The sequence below is a fragment of the Rhinatrema bivittatum genome, chromosome 1 (genome assembly GCF_901001135.1).
Source record: "Rhinatrema bivittatum chromosome 1, aRhiBiv1.1, whole genome shotgun sequence".
NCBI lineage: Eukaryota > Metazoa > Chordata > Amphibia > Gymnophiona > Rhinatrematidae > Rhinatrema > Rhinatrema bivittatum.
In genome coordinates this window covers 431,953,351-431,977,010 of record NC_042615.1, presented here as the reverse complement: position 1 = coordinate 431,977,010, position 23,660 = coordinate 431,953,351, and the positions used below count along the sequence as shown (strand labels likewise).

Here is a 23,660-nt window from a genome sequence, read left to right as displayed (position 1 = left end):
CCAAACATCCCTGACCTGAAGTGAAATTTCAATTTAAAAAAAACAAAAAACGATAAAGGCAATTGTCATCACACCTGTCTGTCAGATACAAGGAAATTCCAGGAGGGTTCCTGTTAATCTTTTATCTTAAGACTTTCCAATCTTTGGAAGTTTGCAGGCATCTCATTAGAGACGGCGGTGCCCTCTCGCCTCCAGTCAAAACAAAAAAAAAAAAATGCAAAGCAGAGGTAAGCAGGAGGTTTCTTTTTGCCGCGCCTCACTTCTCACCCAGGCATCCACGAAGTCACTGTGTGTACAGCTATCGTGCACAGCTGTACTTCCAGGCTATTTTTTTTTCTTTCCCGTTTTCATTTGCTACAGAATAAACTCTTGGCCATGCTGAATGTCCGCAGCCTCCTGCGGGGAGCGGGGGCCGTGCGCGCGGCGGCAGCGCGAGCCCAGGTGAGTGAGCGAGAGGAAAGGCCCCAGGGCGATTAACGGAAAACGGCGGTTTCAAGCGGCCCCTTGGGTGGCTGGGGGGAGGGCATGCAGCTGACCCCTCGCAGCAGCCTCGCGCCGAGATGTAAAACATCTTTGCCAGCAAATAGCTGTGCTAGCATCGCTTGAGAAAAATACTAGTCCCGCTGGGATAGACTGAGGGTGACATGAGCTTGCTCTGACAGTTGTCGACCTGCTGCATTTAGGCTAGAGACAGACTGCCTTCTTTTCCTCTAGAAAACATTTTTTTTTTTAAAATCTGCATCTTAAAGCAGCTTTTTCCTCTAATGCATTTCAATAGGTATTTAAGGCGTCTCCAACTTTTTCTCAACGATTGCTTTCAGATGTATGATCTGAGCAGCTTTGAGTATCCGGGAGCTCCCCCTTTGAGTCTATCGGAACATAAGGGCCAATTTGACATCTTCCTAATTTGCTGTCACGGATCTACTCAAGCACTGAACCCCTCCCAACTTTTCCTTGCCTCTGAGGTCTCATTGTGTCTGGCCAAACATGCTTCAGTTCTGCCACTGTTTTGGCTCCTATCACCTTTGCTGGAAATCTGTTCCAGATGTTCATCACACTCTCAGTTAAAAAAAAAAAAAAAAAGGATGTTTCTTTCGAGCTCCTTTCCTTCAGCTTCCTATAATGACTCTTGTCCTTGAGCTTTTAATTCTAGGGAAAATGCTGGTTTTCCTTCTGGTACCTTTTTGACACTTGTAGTGGATATCTGAATTCATCACAAGAGGTGGGCAAGCAGGGTGACTGCAGGGTGACTGCCTGGGGTGCCCCACTGTCCTTTTACGTCAGTCTGTGAACACAGATGCCTAAAAGGAAAGAGAGGTGCCAAAAGCAAGTTATGCCATGGGCACTGTTTATCCAGCAATAGCTTTGCTTGTATTGTATTTGCTTTTCCCTTCCTTTCTTCTAGAAAATGCATCTTTTCGCTCCATAAGTTTTCTAAAGCTTTTCTTATGAAAGGGGCATATTTCAGGTGGTCATGTAGTTGCAAACTCTGCAGGCAGTTTTAACATGCACACATTACACAAATTTTCAGAGAAAATACTCACATTGTTCCTCTTGGAAAATTAGCACTTATAAAGTGCGCACTCTAAAAGCATTATTGTGTGCTGTACCCTCTTTTTGTGCAGGGAACAAAATAGCATGTATAGATGTATACATGCTGATTTCCTCCCACAGTCACAGACAGAGCAGCAATAAGGTTTGAATCATGGTTTCATCAGTTTTCAGCTTGCTGCTCTAACCACTAGGCTACTCCTACTACCTATATATCGGGCCGATTCAGTAAAATGCGCAGGAGAGCTTGCGCTCCAAGGTGAGTGCCCGCTATCCCAACGCGTGCCCAGGCCACTCTCCTGGGCATGCGATTCAGTATGCAAATGAGGGCCCGTGCTAATAAGGAGGCGCTAGACACACTATCGCGTCCCTAGCACCTCCTTATTGGCAGAAGCGGCGGCTGTCAGCGGGTTTGACAGCCGATGCTCAATTTTACCGGTGTCAGTTGTCAAACCCGCTGACAGCCATTGGTTCGGAAAATGGACCCCGGCAAAATTGAGCGTCCATTTTCCAACCCACGGGCCGCAGGCAGATTTTTTTTTTTTTTTTTTTTGGGGGGGCCTCCGACTTAATATCGGTGCCGGCTGAAATTAACGCCTGCCTTTGGGGAGGCGTTAATTTCTGAGAGTAAAATGTGCAGCTTGGCTGCACATTTTACTTTCTGTATTGCGCGGTGCTAACTAATAGGCTCATCAACATGCATTTGCATGTTGAGGGCGCTATTAGTTTCGGGGGGTTGGACGTGCATTTTCCACGCGCTATTACCCCTATTACCACTATAAATAGTGCGTCAAAAATGCGCGTCCAAACGGTGGCTAACGGTGCGCTCAGCCTGAGCACACTGTACTGAGTCAGCCTGTATGTAGTAAAGTGGCTACAGCTGAAGACCAGGTCTAGAATACAAGACATCTTGATAAAAACTGATCCAAACATTACCATATTTAAAAGGCTGACCCCACTCTGCATCCTGTCTTCTCTGTTGGTCAGATGAGCAGTAGACTGGCAGTGTAGGGACAAAGTAAGCATGCACTTCCAGTCTCTGCTGGGCCCTCCTCCACCCCTCGTGTGCTTCCTGATTACAAAGAAAGCATATACTATGGGGAAAAGCAGCAGAGGCCACAGGAAGTAGACACTTGCCAGGTTCCTGGCTTTTTATTACTGTACTCATAGTACTATGCTCCAAGAAACTGTGATGAGCCTGAATGAGAGGAGGGGAGATGGAGGGGGACCTGGGGAAATAGATAAGGGCAAGATGAACTTAAGGGGAAAGATCGAAAGAAGAGAGAGGAGTCTAAAGATGAGGGGAGATGAAGAAGACCCACCCATTGGAGAAGGAGAAAACCTGGAGTGGAGAGCAAGGAGAAGATAATAGAAATAGGAGGAGGTAGGTAGAGAAGACCCTGAAAGGTGGAGTTCGAGAAGAATCTGAATGGTTTAGAAGGGAGGAATAGAGAGATGGGGAGAAAGAGTAGAAGGGATAATGAGTGAGAATGGAGAAGCAGAGGGATGATATGCTATCAGGGGTGGATTGCAGGACAATATTGGTCCCGGGGATTTTTTCAAAACCGACCCATGAGTTATCTGATGCCCTCATGCATTTTCCTTGCAGCACATGTGTCAACAGCTCCCAAAATAATGCCAAGTCAACCCTGGAATCTGGCAGAATTGAGCCAAAATATCTCCAAAATAAACTTCATCATTCCTAAATAAGAAGTTGAGCACATTCAAAGACCAGGGGTGAGCAGAGCTGCAGCCCCCGCTCTATCCATGCAAATTGGTTGGGCCTCATATACATCTGCTTATATCTCTTTTAGAGATTTCTCACAGGACAAGCAGGATGGTAGTCCTCACATATGGGTGACATCACAGGATGGAGCCCAATCACGGAACACTTCTGTCAAAGTTTCCAGAACTTTGACTCGCCCCTACTGGGCATGCCCAGCATGGCACTAACCCTGCAGCCAGCAGGGGTCCCCCTTCAGTCTTCTTTTTTCCGCGCAGCAGTAGCCACACGGTTAAGGAGCTCTGTAGAGATTCCTGACAGGATTTTTCCTCATGGAATTATTAAAAATCTATTTACCCCACAGGGGTCCCTCCTTCAACTTATTCAAGCCGCGGTACTCTGGTAAGTGTTTTATCCATTTTCCATCGATTTCCTTCGAGTTTGGCCCTCGCAGCCTACTGGCCATTGACCGTACCACGGCTCAATTTTTTCATGGCCATGGCATCGGGATTCTGTCGGTGCCCGGACTGTAATCGCACCATGTCCATCACAGACCCTCACAAAGTCTGTGTAATGTGTCTCGGATGTGAGCATGATGTCCTAACCTGCACCAAATGTACCCTAATGACACCAAAAGGTCGCAAGGCTAGAATGGAGAAAATGGAACTTCTCTTCCATGCTCAAACCCCGACGCCGTCTATTGCAATGACGTCGTCAGAAGCGGCACCGTCAACTTTGCGCCAGCATCGACCTTTGACCGGTGACCATCCGGCATCGACGACTTCTCGGGCTTCAATACTCTCTACTCCCCCTCAGGATTGTGGGGACCATAGAGATAAACATCGCCACCGGCATCGAAAGTCTCGGACCATCGAGGGAGTGAAATCATCGACCTCGCCATTGTCCGAGCCGCCATCGAAAAAACCCCGTCCAGAAAAGACACCAACCTTTTCAGCGACTGGGTCACCGAGGCAACCCTCACCTGACAGGGTATCGGGAGCCGTGACTCCGCCTTTAATGGTGGTCCCTCCGGCTATGCCTCTGCCTCCTTCTTCTGTTCTGGAGCCGGGGCTGCTTGCTCCAGGTCTCCGAGAAGAACTGGACCGGATGGTTCAGGAGGCCATCGGCAAGGCGATGCATCGATTCCAGATTCCTCCGGCACCGACACCGGTACCGATTGCAGAACCAACCACCGACCTGATTCCAGCAGCATTGGCACCGCTGCTGTCGAGGATAGAAGCGCTCATGGCCGCTTTTCCACCGATGGATCCTGGGTCACGGATGGCTCCAGTGCCCTCCCCGCTTGTTTTGTCATCGGGAGGAGAAACACCATTCCGCATCCCTCCATCGGGAGTTCTGCCGATGCCTCAGCCATCGATGCCAATATGTCACTCGATGCCACCAATCCACCCATCGGTGCAGATACGTCCATCAGCGCCACCAAGCCATCCATCGATGACCTTGATGCCTGTGCCAGTGCCTTCAGTGCCTTCATCGGTGCCTTCACTCAGTCCTTCGGAGCCTAGACCAGGACCTTCAGGCATCCCACCGGCCCGTCCTCCTCTAGCTCCTAGAGGAACAGGTGCTGATCCCTACGATATCTGGACTGATGATTCTTCACCAGACACCTAGGATTTGCCTTCAACACCTTCGCCTACTGAAAGCAGACAGCGTTCTCCTCCAGAGGACCTTTCCTTTATAAATTTTGTGAAGGAGATGTCTGAATTGGTTCCCTTCCAATTGCAGACTGAACAAGATGACAGGCATCAAATGATTGAGCTGTTACAATTCCTGGATGCTCCCAAGGAAATAACCTCCATCCCTATCCACCAGGTTCTTCTGGATCTCCTCAAAAAGAACTGGGAACATCCTGGCTCTGTGTCCCCAGTCCACAGAAAAGCTGACACCACCTATCTCGTCTAGTTAGCTCCAGGTTTTCACAAACCTCAATTGGATCACCAATCTGTGGTTGTAGAATCTGCCCAGAAAAGAGCAAGGAGATCAAAACCTCACACTTCCTTCCCCCTAGGCAAGGAACAGAAATTTCTAGATGCCATTGGTTGCCGTGTCTTCCAGGGAGCAATGCTCATCTCTAGAATTGCCTCTTATCAGCTCTATATGACCCAATATAATAGGGTCTTATTTAAGCAGATACAAGACTTAACAGACTCCCTGCCTCAGCAATTTCAAGATTAGCTCCAAACCCTAGTAAACAAGGGTTTTGAGGCAGGCAAGCATGAGATCAGATCATCTTACGACATCTTTGACATTGCTACCAGGGTATCTGCAGCTGCTTTCTCGGCAAGATGATGGGCCTGGCTCAAGTCTTCTGACCTTCGCCCTGAAGTACAAGTGTAGGAGATAATCTGTTTGGTGAGCAGATTCAGCGAACAGTGGCGGAACTCAAGGATCATCATGAGACCTTAAGACAGCTCTCTCTGATACCTTCTGAGTACTCTTCAAAAAAACCCTTCCAGAAGGACTCTAAGAAGTAATTCTTCCGCCCTAAGAAATCCTACCCGCCACCATCTAGAACCCGTTCTACAAGACTATTTCAAAAATTCCAGTCTCGTCAGATACGAAAACAAAAACTGCAAGCAGCTCCTCAGCCGGGCCCTGCTTCCGGTTTTTGACTCCTGCATAGAGAGCAGCAGCCAGATTCCATTGCCCCACATACCAGTGGGAGGTCGATTGTGCCATTTCAACAACAGGTGGCAACAGGTGGTACTCCATCACCTCAGACCAATGGGTCCTGGCAATAATTTCTCAGGGTTATCAGCTGAACTTTCTCTCCATTCCACCGGACTCCCCACCTCTACTGACGTGGAGAACATCCGATCAACCCATCCTTCTGGAATAGGAGGTCTCCCTCCTCCTCCAGTCCAAGGCAATAGAACCAGTACCCTACTCTCAGTACGGCCTAGGGTTCTATTCCCGGTACTTTCTAATCTCCCAAAAAATCAGGAGGCATTCATCCAATTCTGGATCTACGTGCCCTCAACAAGTACCTCCAGCGAGAGAAGTTCAAAATGGTAACCTTGGGCTCTCTTCTTCCTCTTCTACAAAGAGGAGACTGGCTCTGCTCTCTGGACCTCCAGGACGCGATAATTCCATCTCATCACAAATACCTGAGGTTTCTAGTAGGCCCCAAGCACTATCAGTACTGAGTGCTTCCATTCGGCCTCACATCTGCACCACGAGTCTTCACAAAATGCCTCGTCCTAGTTGCAGCCTTCCTCAGGACTCAAGGTGTTCATGTCTACCCCTATCTAGATGATTGGTTGATCAGGGCTCCCACTCAGCAAGCTGCTCTGTTGTCCCTGCATCTTACCTTACACACTCTAATCTCGCTAGGATTTATCGTCAATTACGACAAATCCTACTTAGTCCCATCACAAACCTTGTTCATTGGGGCAGACTTGGACACCTTGCAGGCAAAGGCTTTTCTGCCTCGACAGCAAGCTCTCACTCTCGTGTCTCTTGCACACCAGCTGCAGTCTCAGCACACCATGACTGCACACCACTTTCTCAACCTACTGGGACACATGGCATCCTCAGTTCAGGTCACCCTAATGGCCCGCTTGGCCATGAGAGTCATGCAGTGGACTCTAAGGTCACAATGGACTCAATCCATTCAGCCCCTGTTGACCATTGTCCACGTAACCAACTCACTCTGTCAGTCTCTCGCCTGGTGGAGAAATCAGTCAATCACCTCCAAGGCTTGCCCTTCCAGGCTCCAGATCCTCAAATAACTCTCACCTCCGATGCTTCCAACCTCGGCTGGGGAGCCCACGTGGCCGATCTGCAGACACAAGGATCTTGGTCTCCAGAGGAAGCCAAACACCAAATCAATTTCCTGGAGCTTCGAGCAATCAGATATGCTCTCAGGGTATTTCAGGATCGCCTCTCCAATCAAGTCATCCTGATCCAGACGGACAGCCAGGTGGCCATGTGGTACATCAACAAACAGGGAGGGATGGGCTCCTACCTTTCGTGTCAGGAAGCTGCACAGATATGGGCGGAGGCCCTCTCCCACTCGATGTATCTCAGGGCCACCTACTTGCCGGGAGTGGACAATGTGTTGGCAGACAAGCTGAGTCGTACCTTTCAACCGCACGAGTGGTCTCTCAACCCCTCAGTAGCGAACTCCATCTTCCAACAATGGGCTAATCCTCAAATAGACCTCTTTGCGTCACCTCAAAATCACAAAGTAGACAACTTCTGCTCTCTCATTTGCAGCCAACACTATCAGCCAAGAGACGCGTTCTCCCTATCATGGGCAACTGGTCTCCTATATGCATTCCCTCCACTTCCACTTCTCTTGAAGACTCTTGTGAAGTTACGTCGGGTCAAGGGAACCATGATCCTGATAGCACCTCACTGGCTGCACCAAGTGTGGTTTCCAATACTTCAGGATCTCTCCATTCGCAGGCACATTCCCTTGGGAAAAGACCCGCTTCAAATTACTCAAAACGACGGGTGCCTACGTCACCCCAATCTTCAAGCCTTGGCCCTGATGGCATGGATGTTGAAAGGTTAATCCTTCAGCCACTTAACCTTTCTGAACCAGTTTCCCGTGTCCTGATTGCTTCACAGAAGCCTTCCACGAGAAAATCTTATTCTTACAAATGGACCAGGTTTATGTCAAGGTGCTCTTCTCAGTCCCTTGACCTTTTTACCTGTCCAATCATGAAGTTTCTGGACTATCTCTGGCATTTGTCAGAGTCAGGTCTAAAAACTTCCTCTATCAGGATGCATGTCAGTGCGATAGCCGCCTTCCATAAAGGTATCGGGGATGTTCCCATATCAGTACAACCCCTTGTCACACGTTTTTTGAAGGGCTTGCTTCACCTCAAGCCTCATCTGCGTCCTCCGGCCACTTCTTGGACCTCAACCTAGTTTTGGGTCAGCTCATAAAACCACCATTCGAGCCTCTTCAATCCTGTGACCTTCGATAACTTACATGGAAAGTAATTTTTCTTTTGGCAATCACTTCCGCTCGCAGAGTTAGTGAATTACTGGCTCTAGTTACCTATCCGCCTTACACTAAACTTCTGCAGGACTGGGCGGTACTCCGCACTCACCCTAAATTCTTGCCTAAGGTAGTTTCGGAGTTTCATCTCAATCAATCCATTATACTACCTACCTTTTTTCCCAGGCCCCATTCCAATCCAGGAGAGCAAGCTCTGCATACCCTTGACTGTAAACGGACTCTAGCGTTCTACCTAGACCGTACAGCTGCCCACAGGAAGAGCACTCAATTATTTGTCTCTTTCTATCCTAACAAATTGGGGCAGCATGTGGGTAAACAGACTCTCTCCTCCTGGTTGGCGGACTGCATATCCTTTTGCTATCAGCAAGCGGGCATTCCACTTCAAGACTGTGTAAAGCACACTCTGTAAGGGCCATGGCGACTTCAGTAGCGCACCTACGCTAGGTGCCGCTTCCTGACATTTGCAGGGCTGCAACCTGGAGTTCTCTCCATACCTTTTCAGCCCATTATTGCTTAGATAAAGTCAGAAGACAAGATTCCATCTTCAGCCAGTCTGTCTTGCGCAACCTATTTACAATGTGACGTACCAACACCCTTCCGCCTGCCCAGTGGGGTTCAGGATGCCCTCGGCCAAATTTCATCCCAGGCCTAGTGCTTTGCATGCCTGCGTACATTTGGTGCATACTCGGACATCCTCAGCTCGGTACTCACCCATATGTGAGGACTACCATCCTGCTTGTCCTGTGAGAAAGCAAATGTTGCTTACCTGTAACAGGTGTTCTCACAGGACAGCAGGATGTTAGTCCTCACGAAATCCACCCGCTGCCCTGCAGTGTTGGGTTCGTAACGTTTTCTTATTTTATTTTCGGCACTACCTGTAGCTTTTTAACAAGACTGAAGGGGGACCCCTGCTGGCTGCAGGGTTAGTGCCATGCTGGGCACGCCCAGTAGGGGCCAGTCAAATTTCTGGAAACTTTGACAGAAGTGTTCCATGATTGGGCTCCATCCTGTGATGTCACCCATATGTGAGGACTAACATCCTGCTGTCCTGTGAGAACACCTGTTACAGGTAAGCAACATTTGCTATATCTTGGATTCCCGGTCTGACTCTTGAACTAGTTGCAAATAATGGTACTGCCAGCCAGTGTCAGACACACACATGCTCAGTCACAAACAGATTTTTAGATTGCAGAAACTTTATTGGTCCATGCACACTGACACACAAAGTCACATAATCTTTCTCAGACACAAAGACACATAGAGTGTGTATGTCTGTGTCAGAAAGAAAGATACCCACACACACACTCTCACAGACAAAGTGCGTATGGATTTGTGTCTCTCACTCTCTGACATAGACTCACAAACACTCTCTGACATGCTAATGTTGTGCTGCTGCTTATATGCTCACACAGTGAGTGCCTCCAGTCCGGCACTGTTGCATGATAGTGTAAAGTTCTTGCTTGCTGCCAGCAGCCTCCTCCCCTCTCCCAGTCTCCAGGAGATTCACTGGTTCCACAGGCAGCTGCTTATTTTAGAGCTCAGTACAATCAGCTCAGACAGAAGCCTCCCCAACACTGCATAGGTACTTCCTGGTTTACCCCTTTAATTCCTGTGCCTGTAATTTTCCTTCTCTTCTCTGAAACCCACCACTCTAGTGCATGTCCATTGACTGCAGGCTACATAGTTTGCTGTTTTTATGGTTCCTCAGGCTCTGTTCTGCCTACTGACTCCAGGGGAGGGGAGACCATAAGTGACCCATACTGTTCCCTGGGCTTATAAAAAGAGAAAATTAAACCCTGGCTGAGACTGGGGAAAGCTACTAACCCAAAGCAGCACAGCTCCAGATGAAATCCTGCTTTCTCTTGTGGAGCCAGTGCAGCCAGGCCTGATGCAAGGATATTAGGTGTCATAGGTGAACATTTCAGCCTTTCACATACTTCTGGCCCCACCCTTCCCACAAATAATTTTAAAAATATGCATTTATAGTAACAGATTTTATATGAAAAAGAACATTCAGTGTTCTAAGGTAAATAAAATCACTTATAACGTGTATTTATGCACTGCTTTGGTACTAACTAGAACCCTCTGCAAAAAAAGACACCTGCAGTCATATGATATTAGGACTATTATAAAACATGTCAGCCCTCAGAAGGCTTTAAGTAAACTGAATTACAATATAGTAAACCTCCCATACAAAAACAGCACTAACTGCCAGCACTTAAACAGTAACAATCCTATCTATGAAAAGGCAACACTGCAAATATTACACCAGGCCCTACAACACAAATACACCTGATATTAGGAAAACAGAACAAGTCAAGCTGTTGTAGATCCCTACACAGCAACTACATGGTAGCAGAATACCTTACCTCAGTCACATTTGCAGAATATAGACAGACCCTCACCATATACAGAATAGCAAGACAATAAAGCATAACTAGAAACATGCAGACAAAAACTGAATTGGAAACCGTAACAAGATAGACTCTGTATGCAGTTCAACAGTGGAAAAACAGAAACATCAACATTCCTCATTAAACATCTAACAATAAAATAAAGATATATAAACCATTAATTATAAAAGTAAAACTATACTCATAAAAATAATAAATATTTCAAAGCAGCTGATGAATAGAACACCCAATGATTAAAAATATATAACATTGTTTTTTAATTTCCCAAACATCAATAAAATATTTCAAAACAGCAGACATACCAAATAACACCCAATAATTAAAACCAAGACAAAAAAAAATCCCCTTTTCTCCATACCTGGGAACTTTAGACTCTAGTCATCCTGAGATTGTCATGGATTAGTCAGGGATAGAAGGTATGCACAAACTTTCTCCTCTATCATATGTACACATGGTCTAAAACACATGTTCATTCTTAGACAAACTTCCCTATATTTTCTCTCACATACATGCTGACTGGCTCACAAACTCTGACTTATACACATGTTCAGTGACTCGCTCTCACTCACATACATGCCCACTGGTTTAAATAGTCCTCTCACTCATACATATGCTGATTGGCTTGTTTGTTCTCTCTCATACACATGCTTGCTGGCTCACTCATTCTCACTCTCACACTTGCTCTGGAAACCACAGCAAGCCTGACTGTATTATGCAGTGCAACAATGGAAAAACAGAAACATCAGCATTCCTCATAAAACATTAAGCAATAAAATCAAGAGATATAAAACATCATTCATAATATTAAAACCATACCCATAAAAAGAATAAATATGTCAAGCAAGCAACAACCAATGTATATCTAGTAATTAAAATGACTCAAATTTTTTCTAATATTTCCCAAACACCAAATATTTCAAACAGCAAACACATGAAATAACACCCCAGAATTTAAAATAATAGGATTAAAAATCTCCAACTCTCCATATCTGGAATCTTTTGATTTCCAATCACCGACAGATTGTTGTGGAATGGGAGAGGAGTGTCTCACAATCTATATCCTCTTCCCCCCCCCCCCCCCCCACACACACTGTCACACACATAGGCTCTTTCTGACTCACATATATGCTGTCACACACACAGTCTCTCATGTTCTCACATGCACACAAGCTCACAGACACATTTAGGCTCTCTCACTCTCTTATACATATGGGGGTAGATTTTCAGACCGCGCGAATAGGCGTACTTTTGCTGGCGCATCAGGCACAAGCAAAAGTACGCGGGATTTTAGCAGATACGCGCGTATCCGCTAAAATCCTGGATCGGCGCGCGCAAGGCTATCGATTCTGTATAGCCGGCACGCCGAGCCGCGCAGCCTACCCCCGTTCCCTCCAAGGCCGCTCCGAAATCGGAGCGGCCTCGGAGGGAATCCTCTAACGCCCTCCCCTCACCTTCCCCTCCCTTCCTCTACCTAACCCACCCGCCCGGACCTGTCTAAACCCCCTCCTTACCTTTGTCGGGGGATTTACGCCTCCCAGAGGGAGGCGTAAATCCCCGCGCGCCAGCGGGCCGCTAGCTTGCCGGGACGCGACCTGGGGGCGGGTCCGGAGGGCGCAGCCACGCCCCCGGACCGCCCCAGGCCGTAACCATGCCCCCGAGCCCGCCCCCAAAATGCTGCCGGCACGCCCCCTAAACGCCGCACGGCTCGGGCCCGCCCCCGACACGACCCGCTCGCCAAACCCCGGGACTTACGCGAGTCCCGGGGTCTGCGCGCGCCAGTAGGCCTATTGAACATAGGCCTACTGGCGCGCAGGGCCCTGCTCGCCTAAATCCGCTCGGATTTGGGCGGATTTAGGCGAGCAGGGCTCTTAAAATCCGCCCCATGCAGTCTCTGTCACTGTCTCATGTACACACATGCAGGCCCTGTTGCTCTTTTCTACACATGCAGGCTGTCTCATACATACATGCAGGCTTTCTCCTTCATACACACCCAGGTGATCTCTTTCTCATATACGCATGCAGTCTAACTCACATACACACAAGCATACATACAGCTTTCAGACCTCCCCTTTCTTCTGGGCCTTGTCTTTAGCAGCTGTTGGATAGCAGCACTGCTCCTTACTGCTGGAAGGGAGGTGAAAGGAGGCTACTTCTGCCACATTGTTCCTGCAAGGTGGGGGAGGGGCTGCGTGGCCTTGCAGGCCTCTCTTTGGGCCACAGCAGGATGGGCTCCGCCACAGCACTTCATTCCTCTCTTCCAGCTGTGGCAGGATGGGTTCTGCTATGGCCCCGCAGGCTTCTCTTCTGGCTATAGCTGTCCCTCTTCTTTTCTTTGGCTGGGAAGCTGAAAAAAAACCATGTGAGGGGAGCAATCAGCCCCTTAGGGGAAGCCCAATCTTTTCATAGGCCAATCTGCTCTTTGTTCTGTATTATCTGCATCCCTTCTTTTCAATATCCAATCTCTGCCCATTTGTATCATGCTTGAAATTCAATCAGATTTCTTTTTTCATTTAGAGCCCTACTGAAAGCAGGACAATTGTGCAATTTCTTAAGAAGGATACAGGACAATTTCTTTAAAAAACCACAAAAAAACCCTCCAAAAAAAGGACTTGTCTAAAGTAAGACTGGCTACTGCAACAATGCACCATTTTGATAACTCTCTTTACAACTGTTTCCATGTTATCACAGTAATAGCCTTTCTTGATTATAATAAGCCAGATCAAAGCAGTCTACAAGCACAGTTCCCTTCAAGGTGGGCAAGTGCACAGGCCACACTTCACCCTGTTCCAGAGCTGCCAATTGTTCAGACCTCGTGGGCAGCAATTTCTGCTGCTGATCTCATGAGATGACCAGCAGGAATGTCTGGCATTTCTCCCCCTGCCTGCACAGATTTACTGGTGCAATTGGCAGTCATAGGACAAACAGCCACTGTTCAGTTAACTCCTGGGAGAGAGGATGCTAGAAGAAGGGGATTAGAAGGTAGGAAGGCAGATATTGGTGGAGGGATGGGGAATGGAAGAGGCAGCAGAGGGCAAAAGCTGGGGGAAAGGTAAAAAAGGAAATGGGGGAGATGCTGGAGAAAGGGAGGGAAGGAGGGTTGCTAGAGGCAAGTGGTAAGAATATAGAAGGAGACATATAGATGAGGGATATTGTGGAGCTGTAAAAGTGATGTGAGACAAAATAAAGGAAGAGAAATACTGGAGAGAGGAAAACTGAGTGGAAAGTAGAAGTGTATGGGAGAAGCTAGGCAGGAATAAGAAAAGTTGGTAATAAAAAAAGATGGAAACAGAAGAGAAAAGTGGTGAGAACAAGGGAGAAACACGGAGCTTGGATCCCTGGTGATGAGCTGGTGGCAGCGATAGGTGGAGGAACAACAATAGAAACAGGGAGAGAACGTAAGGGGAGATGCTGGTGTTGGACAGAGGGTGAGGGGGCTTAAATTAGCACAAGGGGTGGGGAAGGAAGTGTTAATGTTGGGATCGCTGAGCCCCTGTCATTGTCCTTGTGAGGTTTGGGGAATGTTATGCTGGGGATGCCAAAAGAGTGACTGGTAAGGATAGAGTAGTGGATTAAGTGAGAGACTGATAGGGACAAGAGAGAGACACACGTACACATTAGGCAAAAGATAGGGGTGGAGAGAAGGAAATTTTGTCAAGAGACAGGAGGTAACAAGGTGAAAGGATTGAGAAAGACTGGTGGGGTCTGAGTGGGGGAATTAAGAGAGAGAGGCTGATGGGAGGAATGAGAGATTGGGGGTGGGGATAACATGGAATTGAGAGAGAGAAAGATTGGTGAGGACAGGGTGGGGGAATTGAAAGAGAGATATTGTTGGAAGGGAAAACGCCTTCCTTCCCATACCTTTTATTTATTTATTTATAAATACTTATAGTCCGCTTATAACAGGCATGTGTTAAGTGGATTACAATATAAATCTGCATTTGCATAAAATACAATAAAATAAAATATATAACATATTAAAAATTAATAAAAATAAAACTACTAAGGATGTGCAGAGGGTATGGATTCGTCCGATTTGGTATTCATATTTGTCGGTGGGCAAATACGTTGCATTCATTCAATGTCGACCCCGATACGTTGCCGGTTCCCATTAAAGTCAATGGGGGAAGTATTTGCAGCCTATGTTTGGCTGCAGAATTCGGGGTTTTATTATCAATTTTGATGAAACTTCTGGGGAGCAATCATCAGAACAACAAAAGAGCTCCAAGGTTCTTAGACTGTGGCAAAGTGGCACCAAAGTGGCATGAATAGCCTAAGGTACTTTAAAGGGGCAAAGGGGTACCAGGAGTGGCAAGAAGAGTGCTTTAATAGAGGTGCAAAGCAGCAGCGAGAGTGTCAAAAACACACCACAGCTTCAAAAGAGAGCACGATAACAGATGCATGAACCCTCGAAGGCAGCACGAAAGGCAAAGCGGCAAGGCAAGTGGCATCAACATCCTATAGCACAATGAAGGGGGAACATAGCAAGCAGAAAGACTAGCACCAACACACTGAGCAACTATGATAGTGGCCAGAACACCACAAGGAGTTGAGTAAGTCATCTGGTGTATGGCAGCAAGGCAGAGGGTAGATACAGACTGGCTACACCCGGGGAGAGTTCCCTTTCCTTTGCGCAGGAAAGGGCTCCCTAGAATGGGTTCGCCCCTAGAGTGGGGTGTTTCCATTGGCATCTAGTGAGCTCTCGCTGGTCTTTTAAAATCTGGTGGACGTAGCAGATATGCAAACAAGAATTTTCAAGGCCGAGGCAGAGGAGGTTACCATGTAAACAGCGGTTCAACATCGGTCAGAGGGTAGATACAGGCTGGCTACACCCGGGGAGAGTTCCTTTTCCTTTGAGCAGGAAAGGGCTCTGTGGAATGGGTTGGCCCCTAGAGTGCAGCATGAGCCTTCAAAGCATGGCGAACTGGAGGAGGTCTCACTGTGAACAGCGGTTCAACATGGGTCAACAGGTACTAAGAGATAGGCTGCAACACCGGGGAGAGTTCCCTTTCCTTTGAGCAGGAAGGGGCTCCGTGGAATGGGTTGGCCCCTAGAGTGGAGCATGAGCCTTCAACATGTGGCGACCTAGAGCAGGGTGCCATGTGAACAGCGGTTCAACATGGGTCAACAGGTACTAAGAGATAGGCTGCAACACCGGGGAGAGTTCCCTTTCCTTTGAGCAGGATAGGGCTCCGTGGAATGGGTTGGCCCCTAGAGTGGAGCACGAGCCTTCAAAGCATGGTGATGTGGAGCAGGGTGCCATGTGAACAGCGGTTCAGCATGGGTCAACAGGTACTAAGAGATAGACTGCAACACGGGGGAGAGTTCCCTTTCCTTTGAGCAGGATAGGGCTCTGTGGAATGGGTTGGCCCCTAGAGTGGAGCATGAGCCTTCAAAGCGTGGCGACGTGGAGCAGGGTCTCACTGTGAACATGGTCTCACTGTGTTTGCCACAGTCTAAGTACCTTGGAGCTCTTTTCTCGTTCTGAACATGGGTCAACAGGTGCTAAGAGAAAGGCTGCTACACCGGGAGAGTTCCCTTTCCTTTGAGAAGGAAAGGGCTCCCTGGAATGGGTTGGCCACTAGAGTGTATAATGGTACAAATTGTTAGGATTTAAGCATTTGCTAACAGATCGTAACTTCATAAGCAAGACGGAGGAAGTTCTCTTCTCTGCCCTGAAACTAAAGAAAACTGTTTGTTTTATTTAAGGATCCATGCTGTGAAGGATTACTAGTTTGAATTGCCAGAGACTGAGGTTTCACTTTGCAACGAGGGTTCATCCGTTAGGACTGGACATAAGGCCTGGCCGGACAGGCACAGCAAGGGAGGTCAAACCCTTGCAGGGACATAAGGCCTGGACGGACAGGCACAGCAATTGAGGACAGAGGTCAAACCCTTGTAGGGACATAAGGCCTGGATTAACAGGCACAGCAATCGAGGACAGAGGTCAAGCCCACATAGGGACATAAGGCCTGGACGGACAGGCACAGCAATAGAGGACAGAGGTCAATCCCACCTAGGGACATAAGACCTGGATGAACAGGCACATCAATCGAGGTCAAACCCTTGTAGGGACATAAGGCCTGGATGGACAGGCACAGCAATTGAGGATAGAGGTCAATCCCACCTAGGGACATAAGGCCTGGACGAACAGGCACAGCAATCGAGATCAAACCCTTGTATGGACATAGGGCCTGGATGAACAGGCACAGCAATCGAGATCAAACTCTTGTACGGACATAGGGCCTGGACGGTCAGGCACAGCAATGGAGGTCAAATCCTTGTAGGGACATAAGGCCTGGATGGACAGGCACAGCAATCAAGGACAGAGGTCAACCCCTTGTACGGACATAAGGCCTGGACGAACAGGCAAAGCAATCGAGGACAGAGGTCAATCCTACCTAGGGTCATAAGGCGTGTACGAACAGGCACAGCAATCGAGGTCAAACCCTTGAAATTATTTTTCCGCTGATAAGTAGACTGAATTAGCCATGATCTGTAGGTGAAGTTGTCTGGTGGCACCGAGTAGACTCATCTCACCAAGCTAATAGAGTTTTGAGTTCTACTGAGCATGTGCAGGAGTTCAGTCTTTTTTTTGCCGAAGCTAGAGGATAGACAATTTTCTCAGTCTCTTATCATTTTTCAAACATAACAAAGAACAACAACAAGTTTTTTACCTCACTGCTTTGGCAGTTAACCCCAATAGCACTCTTCAGCGCTACTAAAAAATTAAATAGCAAACAACTTTGTGGAAAAAGCAACAATGAACATCTAGAATATTCCAGAACACAATGTCTGGCAAAAAGAACTCCATACTAAGTGGCTTCAAAATGGGTGTCTGTGGTCAGGTAATGTCCATAATGGATGGGCATGATCTCTGCTACTGATGCCTGGGTCCAGACCACGACCAACTGAACTGTTGAGCTTGTGGTCAGATGTTACCACGGTCTCAGTGGTCAAGGGCAGCAAAAATACAGGGCCTGCATCACAGCAATTTGTCCTCCCTGAGTAGTATATGCACCAGCCGCTCTTCAAACCCTCCCCCCTCCCCCACGTCTCCTCAACCGAGTACTCCGATACATCAATGACATCAACCTCGACACTGGTGCAAAAGACAACCTCTATGCAATCAGTGATGCATTGTGCATTGAAGCAACTGACCCATGAATTTTCCAAAAGGCATGATGCATCAAAGTGCCCACATGGTGCATCGGAGCACCCGATGCATGGCACACTGATGCACCCAGTGCATGGAACAGTAGAAAGACTGTCACAATCCACTATATTGAAGCAGTCAACGCAAGAGGCATCGAAGCTTTCAGTGCACTGCGATGCATCCCGATCGTCATCGATGCATTTGATGCAAAATGGCTTGAAGCATTTGTGCATTTGTTGATGCAAAAGGAATCTCATTGACTCTCTTCAACTCATTTATCTACTTCCAACCATAGGTTGAAGAAATCCAAGCACATTCAAGCTCCTGTTCTACCAATCTCAACTCAGGAGAGCCATATGGCCTCTGCAAGACCTGGTGAACTTGACATACTATGAGCAGCCTTATCTATACATTATTCTCGTCCTAATCTATTCACCCAAGAAGAATTTCTTAGTCTTCCACCATCCATCATGAGGCACTTCCATATCAAAATTCCTGATCCAATATGCTCCATTATTACTCTTCCATTCAATAAACCACTTGCTGTGCAACAAGAATTTATACTGGTACCAGAAGATGTTCCTTCTCCAACACTGGGCCTGAGAATTCCTCCATCTTTTGAGCAGATCACAGACTTGTTAGAGGTTTCTTTGCCTCCCTTTCAGGAGAAACAGCAGTTCTTCATCCACTATTGCCTTCGTATTCAATTTTACAATCTCCACTGTGGATCCATAAAATCAAGAGGCCGTCAATAAAGAGTGGGTGGCTCGCCAGAATGACGGCTACTGCCTGGAGATAATACCCTTATTCAATAAACATACACATGGTTACTGTGACTCCAACATCACTCTAAGCTACAACAGCAAGAGGAAATGTGGAAAAAAGGATTCACACTCACAAAGTGGGGAGTAGCTGGCTTGTTACGGCGGTTACTACCCCAAACCAAATAAGCCTGATACTTCACTTTCAATGCATATCCAGCATAGCTCTCTGCTTCAACGGCAGGGGAGAAGAAAAACTGATACTTCACGCATAGCTCTCTGCTTCAATGGCAGGGGAGAAGAAAAACTGATACTTCACGCATATCCAGCATAGCTCTCTGCTTCAACGGCAGGGGAGAAGAAAAACTGATACTTCACGCATATCCAGCATAGCTCTCTGCTTCAACGGCAGGGGAGAAGAAAAAAGGATTCGCACTCACAAAGCGGGGAGTAGCTGGCTTGTTACGGCGGTTACTACCCCAAAACAAATAAGCCTGATACTTCACTTTCAATGCATATCCTGCTTCAACGGCAGGGGAGAAGAAAAACTGATACTTCACGCATATCCAGCATAGCTCTCTGCTTCAACGGCAGGGGAGAAGAAAAACTGATACTACACGCATATCCAGCATAGCTCCCTGCTTCAACGGCAGGGGAGAAGAAAAACAACCAATAAGGGCTGAATAACACAGTCTGGGTAAAACAAATAAACATGGGTGTAGCTTGCTTATTGCGGCGGTTACTACCCCTACTACCCCTAACTAATCAAGCTTGATATTTCACTTGGTTGCAGCTCCATCACTGCTCTCTACATTAATGGTGGGGGTGGAAGGGAAATAGAACCAAAGAGCTAAGAGAAACAGATAAGTATGAGAAAAAAATGTGAAGCTTGCTGGGCAGACTGGATGGGCCGTTTGGTCTTCTTCTGCCGTCATTTCTATGTTTCTATATATGTTTCCACTAATGACTGCACAGTTGCCGCTGGTGGTGGTTTCAAGTGCTCTGCCATTGCCTACTCCATCTAATTCATCAAATGCAATGAATTCTTTCCACTCAGAAGAAAGGCCTCAGCCCTAATCTTCACTGCTTCATCCATGCTATCTACTCTTATTACCTCGGTCACCTTCAGCATATTTATCAGGAAAGCCATCTCCAAGGGAATCCCCATGCAGTTCCACTAGAATTCCATTAAATCTGCCTCCAGATCCTCCAGATCATTCTTCTCTGCTAGAGGACCTGCTGGAGGACCTATCATACGCAAACTTTAATGAGAAAATGGGGAAGGCTCTTAACATACATATACTAAGGATCCAGATCCTCGAATGGAAATCATAGGTCTGTTACAAATCCTAGATATTCCTTCTGATCCGGTTGCCTTACCATCCCACACTATTTTGGATAATTTCCAAATGAAAATGTGGGAGACTCCCATCTCTGGAAGCACAGCTGCCAGAAAGCTGGATCTAAAGTTCAGAATGCAGAAATCTTCTGGCTCTGCAGTAGTTCAGCTCTTTCATCAATCTGAAGTAGTGGAGTTGGCACTTAAAAAATCAAAAAAAAAACTAGACTACACTCCAACTCCCCACCAGGCAAGGATCCTTGCTTTCAAAACCACTTTGGTAAAAAGCTCTTTCAAGGAGCCATGCTAGTGTCCCACATAGCTCATCATAAATTCTATATGATCCAGAACATATTTAATGTGTATAAGAGATCTCAAGCCTTTAATTTGCTCTAACTTAGGGGGAGTCTTTCCCTCCTAAGCCTTTGCTGGGCTTAGAAGAAACTGTTCAACACTTCCTTCAGGCAATATATGAATCTTTTGAAACTTTGTCAAGAACTTCAGCATCATTCATCAGAACATGGTGTATGGCTTGGCTATCGGCTAGCAGCATTAGAGAAGATATACATGATGTTGTGTGGCCTGTTTTCGTTTGCCCCAAGACAAAACCCACAAGAAACACCAAGAAGACCTGGGGGAGGGAACCCAGGGTGGGAAACCAGAACCAGCAAACCAGTTGGGGTGCAGGCGCCTCCTGCAGGTTGTAAAACCCCAAGCTGGCAAACAAGACAAAAAGTCTGGATGCAGGCGCCTCCTGCGGGTCGTCAAATCCAGACAGCTGGCGCCTCCAGCAGGTTGTTTACAAAAATCCTGAAAAAACGTTTTTGGTCCCAAAACCAGTCCAGGAACACAGACAAGACTCTGAAGACAAACTTCAGAAACAAGGCGGATCCATTGCTGGGAGGTGAATGGTCCTCCGACCATTCCAAGCCCTTTCGGACCTCCGCTTGAATCAGCATGGAGCAGCAGGCCGGCCTGAGGATGAGGGCAGACGGAGGCCTTGACACGAAGACATGACACCAAGGCTGAAGCGAAGACATGACACCAAGGCTTGATACGAAGACATGACACCAAGGCTGATGCGAAGACATGACACCAAGGCTTAAAGCGAAGACATGACACCAGGGCTGATGCAACGGCATCAGAGACGAAACGAGGAACTTGACAAAGTCCAGACGAAACGAGAAGCTGGGAATGTGGACATTGGCACTGTCTCTCAGGACGCCCTACTCAGCCCACCTTCATGGGCGGACCCAATGGGCTGATCATGGACCACCCTGTCCCACTACACGCCCTACACAGCCCAAGGAAGCTGGTCACGGACCACAAGGAGAGCGGGACGAGCGCAGGGAAGAATCCAGCCGAGGCAGAACTTCGACGACGGAGGCGATGTCATCCGGAGCTCCACAAAGGCTGGCAAGACAGGACGGCTCAGGAGCACAGGACCCCAGTCCACTGCCGGCATCTCCACAGATGGAGAAGCATCACCCGGAGATCCATGGCCGGAAGAACAGAAGGCTCCAGAGCACAAGAGCAAGACACCAAGGAGGGCTGGAACACCAGGAAGCGAGACATCAGGAAACCTGGACGGGGACCTCAGGCAACGAAGACATAGCAAGAAGCAGACGAGACGAGACGAGGAGCTCCACGAAGAACACCAAGGACCTGACGGAGCACTGGCAGGCAGGAGCCTCCAGGACTGAAGCAACTCTGATGCAAGGCAACGAGGTACTGCAGGAACAGCCCTTTTATAGGGCTAGCACAGGAAATAGTCTCTAGGTGGGGTCCAGGACATATCCGGCCGTGGGCTCTTTAAATCCAGAAGAGAGGCGCAGCCGCGCACCTAGGAGGAAGCAGGAAGCTGTGCAGGACCGTGGACAGCGGTCCTGCACCAATGGCGACGTCGCGGACAAGCAGGGCTGGGTCTAGAGGCAGGCCCCGACGACTGCAGCGGCTCCTGCCACTGCAGGAGGCCCTGAGGGTGGCTCCAGCCACCAATCCAGGCCGGGGCTTGCGGCCTCCATCCGCGAAGATGATGAGGACGTCGGCGGTGGCTCCAGCCGTGAAGATGGCAGGCAGCGGTCCGCGGCTCCTGCCACGTGAAGGGAGACAAGATGGGCGGCCTCCGGGCCGCAGGGGGACAGCAAGTCCGCAGCTCCGGCCACAAGGAAGGCCCGACTTCGGCGACGTCTGGCCGAGTCAGGAAGCAGGCAGTTAGCAGCAAGGTAAGGAGCCTGCTCCTGGGGGGACCCGCGGGCAGGGTTCATAACACATGAAAAGCTGGCAGATCTCTCTTATCTGAGAGACAACCTGTTTGGAGAGAAACTCTGTGAAACAGTTTTGTAAATAAAAGACCAAAATGTAGCACTACAATCTCTTTCCACTACAGCAGACCCTTAGCCTCTCACAGGAGGTCCTTCAATACTTACAAAAGACCATATTTCACCAGATGAAATTACCGTCCCCTACAGCACTATTGTCTCCCACCTCTTCCATCTCAGAGGCAACGGACCCAACACCTTGTGGCTAAAATTCAATAAAGAGACAGACAACAGCCATAAACATCTCAGCAGGCTCAATCAAAATCTGCTCTAAGTTTTTTATCCTGACTGTTCTGGAGAACCTCAACCCTGTAGGGAACAGAATCCAATTTTTCCTGGAAGCTTGGCATCAAATCACGACCAACCAATAGGTCCTCAAAATAGTCCAACATGGCTACTGATTACATTTCTCCATGATGCCGCCCCTTCCACATCTTGATCCTTCTCCAATGGATCCCGCACAGTTGCTGTAACTACAATTTGAAGTACAGACCCTTATCCAACAGAAAGTGATAGAGCAAATTCCTCCTTCTGAATTCAACATGGAATTTTTATTTCCATTACTTTTTAATTCTGAAGAAGTTGGGAGGGTTGAGACCTACCTAGATCACTGACACCTCAACACATTTCTACATTAAGAGAAATTCATGATGAAGTCCCTCAATAGCAACTTACCCTTTATTTAGCAGGGAGAATGGCTATGCTTGTTAGCCTTGAAGGATTCATATGTTCATATCCCCAATCATCCAGCCTTTTGGTGATACCTTCGCTTCAAAAGAGAGTCTATCCACTATCAATATAAAGTACTCCGATTTGGACTTTCTGCTGCCCCAAGAGTCTTCATCAAGTGTCTTGCGGTAGTAGTGGCTTACCTCAGATAGCTGGGGATTCAAATCTTTCCATATTTAGACAACTGGCTCATAATGGCTTCATCCTGCGACAAAGTCTTGCAAACCTACATCATACAGCCGAGTTACTTCAGAACCTCAGTCTCCTTATCAACTTTGAGAAGTCCAATCTCATCCCAAGACAACCCCCAAGACAACTCCTTCAATTCACTGGAGCAGTGATAGACTCCTCCCAAGACAGAGTTTATTTACTCTCCCAATGAGCAAGCCTCCTGCGTCTCTTGGGTCAAGAACCTTCTTTCAGCTCTGTCATCCACAGCACATCAAGTGCTGGTAGTCTTGAGTCACATGGAAGCAGCAATACACATCATTCTTTTAACACACTTGTATATCCACTGCCTTTAATGGGGCCTAAGAAACTAATGGAGTCAGCTACTCCGCCCATTTCATTCAATAATCAACATTACTCCTGAAATGAAACATGAGCACAAATGGTGGCTATACCCCAGGAACTCATAGAGGGAGTGCTACTTCGCCCTTTACCCTGTCAGGTAACA

General features: G+C 47.7%; 1 protein-coding gene across 1 annotated transcript in view; it reads left to right on the top strand.

Moving 5' to 3' along the window:
- Nucleotides 1-263: 263 nt before the first annotated feature.
- The window catches only part of LOC115092930 (protein NipSnap homolog 3A-like), a 101,442-nt gene continuing 78,045 nt past the window's right edge, over nucleotides 264-23,660 (top strand). Inside the window, exon 1 of the mRNA XM_029604368.1 lies at nucleotides 264-441. Coding sequence (XP_029460228.1) covers nucleotides 376-441 — 66 coding nt within the window. The 5' untranslated portion in view covers nucleotides 264-375. The remainder of the gene's footprint in view (nucleotides 442-23,660) is intronic.